At 36.3% G+C, this 5,349-nt stretch overlaps 1 protein-coding gene across 1 annotated transcript; it reads left to right on the top strand.

Moving 5' to 3' along the window:
• Positions 1-532: 532 nt before the first annotated feature.
• Positions 533-2,953, top strand: LOC125664025 (uncharacterized). The gene has a single exon (XM_048896515.2). It carries the CDS (start codon positions 533-535, stop codon positions 2,546-2,548), a length of 2,016 nt encoding a protein of 671 aa, XP_048752472.2. The 3' UTR covers positions 2,549-2,953.
• The last annotated feature ends 2,396 nt before the right edge of the window (positions 2,954-5,349 follow it).

The raw sequence follows: 5,349 nt of genomic DNA, 5'->3' as shown, positions 1-5,349 counted from the left end.
TTGCTTAGATACTCGCTACAATTTAGCGCCGTTTTTGAAAACGTTTTTATTTAATTTTTCTGCTTAAATTTAAATTTTGTCGTGGAAGAAAGTATTGTATTTGAAAAAAATTGTGTCTAACATCATTTTTTCATGTAGTTATGTTAGATTTCAAAAGATTAAAGAAGAAATAGCCATTTGAAATTTGAGGGCGAGACAGCCCCTTGACAACGGGCCGAGACAGAGATATCTCGGCCCTTAGGGCGAGATAGCCCTACCTACTTGCAGCTGTCTCACCCTAGCCAAGATAGGTGTATCAGGGCTGATACACTACTAGGTATATGATATAACCGATTAGAAGCACCACTGGGTAACCGACGATTCTGCTAGATAAAACTACAGGAAACAGACGCTGGTAATGTGATTATGACGTCACTATTGACAACATGTACATTGAAGGTGCGTTTTACTTGTAAAAATGTGATTGTATGATATTGCCAGGCAACGACGTCTAATTTTTTTTTAACTTTACAGTCTTAGAGAAAAGAAAACAATGGCGGAGGGTAACTTTAACTTGTCAAATTTGAATGTTGTGGCGAGTCAAATAGCTTCGGGAATTTTTGAAGATGAACCAAAGCAACAGAGTGAAGAGGGTGTATTTTCTAGAGTCGATGACAGTTTGGAAGTAACGAGCAATGCTTTATACAATGTTTTCGAAGAGAAGAGAGACATTTCCAACTCATACTGTACAACTGGAAAGGATATGAATTACGACCCGATGCTCGACGAGAAACTCAAGTCACAACAGTTTGTCAAGCCAACTTTTCGGGAACATCCGACCCCAACAGACGACTCCAATCATATGCCATACAAAGAAATTAACTTGTCAAATAATTATTGGGACAATATTTCTTCCACCAAGTTTATTATAAATCCATATTCGAGTTCCAGTGATGAAGAGGATAGTGTTGTTGCAGACAAAAAATCAACAGTTCAAAATCATGAGACGGTGAATCCAGAAGTCACAGACGAACTCGAGGACGGTGCTGATCAGGAACACGCCCCTGCTCAGACGTGTGTTGTTTACGACAACAATCTAGCACCTAATGAATCATCAGATAACAGAGAAATCCCAAATGGAACATTTAATCAGAACAGTTATCCAGACTTCGTTGATTCCATGGAAAACAAGCAACCTATGCCATCAGCTTGCACCGGATACTATTTTGAATCGGGTACCACGTGTTATGTCTACCAGCCTGTTCAAAACTTAAATACCGAATCGTTCGGAAATCAGATTTATTACCAGATGCCATGTTATAATGCTGCAAATTATATAGATGGAAGTTATCAATATGTTTCTCACGGATACCCAGATGTGGTGACTGAAAACACTGACAATACTACAAATAATTACAATTCCTGTGAGCCATATCAAACAGAAAATCACCCAAACACCCCCTCTGTTGATTCTCGTTCGTATATATTGGAAGGCAGTGAAAATGAAGAAAATGGAGTAAAGACCATTGATGAAGACCACAAATCAACATCTTGCGAAAAAGTTATTGATTTATCAAAACAACAGCATAACGATAGTTGTCATTTTCCGCAATATAGCGAATCAAATGAAGCGGCGAGATGTAATCCCAATTACCAGGCATTGTCTGTGCAACAACCGTTACTTGTTGCCGACAATTGTCATCCATTTACGATCTCTGAAGGCACCAACACCAACTTTCAGTATCCAGCGATGTATATATCTCAGAATGGATTGGTAACTATTCTACTGAAGTGTGACATATCTGTCGAGATGACCTTAGACCGGGCTATCAGATTGGTTAGTCATCAAAAGAATCTTGTTGTTGCGTCTAGCGCAATGGGGGATAATAACTTTTTAATTCACTCAGCAGGAATCATATCACATAAGTCGTCTGTTGTTGAGGCTGACATATATTTGAAACGACGTATCAAAATGGCGGAGGAAGACATTATCTTTGGTAATTCTGATAAAAGTTACAAATTCAACGACAACAAAATTGATGTTGAGGCGACACCGGACTTCGCAAAACTTTCCAAAAATAGTTCCGTCAGCATTCTATTTACGTCAAACAAGTCTTCCAATAAGGATCTTGTTCAGTCTTGCATGGAAGTAGTCGCCTGTGCCCAATACCATTCACTCGGGCACATATCTGGAGGATACGTAATTCATATAAATGATATGAAAGTCATTCAGAACGGAAAGGGGGGTGTTAAGGTCGTGTGTCCAGACAAGTTGTTGAGACTCTCCCCAACACGAGAAGATGTTCTACTGAGTAGCAAAAATATTGAAATGGGAATCGAATCCGACTGGAGCATGTGGATTAATCATGGCAGAAATGTCATGAGAGCTAATAAATTTGATCTTATCCTGTGTAATGGGAGTATTGAAGCCGGGTTTGACACGAATGATCGTGTCAGGGCTTGCAGGATCCCGACTGGAATACCCGTACATATCGGGGAAGAATCATTTCTTCCCAAGCGGCGTTATGTTCCCAGGGCTCGTCAAAAGTCCAGGAAGGAATTCGATTGAGAAGTTATGCGAATTGGGGGAAAATTACACCAGAAGAACCCAGTGTAGCCAAATGGCACAACTCCATTGTCTACATTTTTCTGGAAAGGAATATTTGCCATTTTCCCTCCTACTGTTTAGATTTAGTGTGTGAAACGCATGTTAAAGCAATCACTTTGCAGGAAATTTTCGAATGTAGATCTGCAATCTGGTGATAAAAGCGAGACTGTGCAGAACATATGTACTTACATTCTGAACATATTTTAAAACTCATTTATTTGTCTTGCTAGTTTTTAAAATCAAATCACTGCGTTTAGAAAAATATGAACCTGGTCAACAAGTCATTTTGTTACATGTATTGGTTTTTTTTTAAAATAATTTTTTCTGAAAAGAACCTTTCTGATTAAAAGTCCTGACTCATCTGTCTGTTCGCGTTTTTTCTCATTTTGACTCAAGAACATCTGTACTTAGTCACCAAACCTGCACAAATATTCTTCTAATGATTTTCAAATTTACATGTAGTTATTAATTGCGAGAAGCATCACTCCGCAGTGCACGAGGATAACCAGAAGTATGCCTTCATGTAGCGTCGCAGTTCATACCATCATGTATTCTCAAAAATGAAATTCATTGCTTTTCTTTAAAAATACAAGAAAACACTTTAAATTATTAATTAAAACAGCAGACTAACAACATGTCAAATGTTGTAATATTTCATAACAATATGAATGCATTAATATTTCTATATTATTGCTCTGTGGTAAATTTATCATGTCAATATACTGGTTATGCTGTAGATTCTGTATCATATGACATGCTACTGTTTAGGATTGAAGTTATAATTTTATCAATACAACATGTATATGTAGAGTTAATTTCACTCAGCTGAGCATTATGGTTTGAGTTTTGTTTTCACTCTTAACGATACAACTGATATGAAAACGACACTTTTTGTGCGACAAATGAGTTCATAGACCTTAATCAAATTTGTTTACAGATGAATTATTCCGTAGCTTTAAGGGAGTCAACATTTTCGAAACACAATATGTGGTCGGTATTATCAGATATTTGATAGGGTTTAAATCCGTGTTAAACCCAAACCGTCCTGAATATGAAGTGTCATTTCGAACACCTTTCTATGTAAGTCACTTTGATGTTGACAACGTCTTAGTAATTTAAATGTAATGATATCATTAAATTAAAATCATTCCAGAGTCACCATGTTTGCTCAGAACCAATGACCGCTGAATTAAAGTGGATCGCTATGTGACCCCCCCCCCCCCCCCCCCCCCCACCCGACATTGTTTCGTCAAAGCATCTCATGCGGAGTATATTGAATCATCTCATGCGGAGTATGTTTATACCCCTAGAAAGTGGCACAAGCTATCAATGTAGTATTTCATATGAATTATTTTCTGGTCTTTCCAAAATAATAGAAATACGTTGTGTTTGCAAATAAGAGATTTTAGAGTCCAAATATCTCTGTAATTTGACGCATGATATGAATATCTAATAAAACATGCATAGAAGACTCAGATAACCTTTCTAATTTTTTAATAGAAATTTGTTAATGAAAATTAAAAACGTTATTTGTTGATATTTACCAAATTGACGGCTAGTTTTCAAGAAATGTGTAAGTTATAAAATAAAGTTGTATAAGGCAAAGATATTTTGAAAAGAAATTGTAATGAAATTACCAAAATTCATATATATTGCGATTTTTCAAAGTTGGACCAAGGCTATTCGGAATTATAAAAAGTGGTGACAGACAACACTTTAATCCGAAAGCCATATTCCCTTGTTGTAAAATGATTTACATATCAAATGAATTTATAAAGCAAACTAATTTCTTAATGACAAGTGCATCACATAAACAGCAATTTGAATATTTTTGTATCGATTTGGTTGGAGGCAGTGCTCAGATTTTTTTAAATTTCTGAATTTTTTCAGCGTCAAATTCAGTTAAACGTCGGTTCAGAGAAATCGCCCTGCTACCGATTCCATGGCATAGATTAATTTTTGTTATTTCTAATTCTTTTTAGTACCCTGCTTACATTTGAATATGAATATGAAATCCGGAAATAAAAATTCCTGAGATGGTATATATTACTTTCACTATGTTGAAATTTTCTCGTTACATGTATACGACAACCTAGATCTAGAAACTCTGTAGATTTTTTGTACTTTTTTTCCCCTGAATGTCATTCGGTACATTCCACGTGTTACTGTACCGGTAGTGGAGAGCTGTTCTCCTCAACTGTATGATTAAAGTTAGCAATTTTACTGCTTACATTTATCAAAATATCGGCATATGAAAATCCATAGCTTAGGTCAAGGTGCTCTCAGAAATATCCCTATAACTGATATCCTGTAGGTAATGTCTGCTTTAATCCCGCCCTGGTGGCTTCAGGTCCTAATACTCGGATTTAATAGCCGTATTAATAAAGAACCCTTTTTCGTAAAAGTCAACGATATGCTATTGACAAATTCTTTCCGTCATGAAATCTGTATATACATAGCATTTATAAACATCTCCAGACTGACGCAAATCTATACTGATACTTAAAAATGGAAAAAAAAAAAAAAAAGGCTAATAAACACCGAGACGCTTCCTCCATGAGTTACCTACTTTTTTTTTTTTTTTTTTTTTTTTTTTTTTTATAAATTATCATGAAATAGGAGAGAGAGAGAGAGAGAGAGAGAGAGAGTTGATGGAAGTTTTCTGCCACACTCAACAATTTTTCAGTTATCTGGTGGCGCCCAGTTTTTATTGGTGGAAGAGAGAACCCAGATACAATGTACCTGGGAAGAGACCACCGACC

Source organism: Ostrea edulis, chromosome 1 (assembly GCF_947568905.1).
Source record: "Ostrea edulis chromosome 1, xbOstEdul1.1, whole genome shotgun sequence".
Taxonomy (NCBI): Eukaryota; Metazoa; Mollusca; class Bivalvia; order Ostreida; family Ostreidae; genus Ostrea; species Ostrea edulis.
Note: the sequence above shows the minus strand (reverse complement) of the source record. Positions and strands in the feature narration are given on the sequence as shown.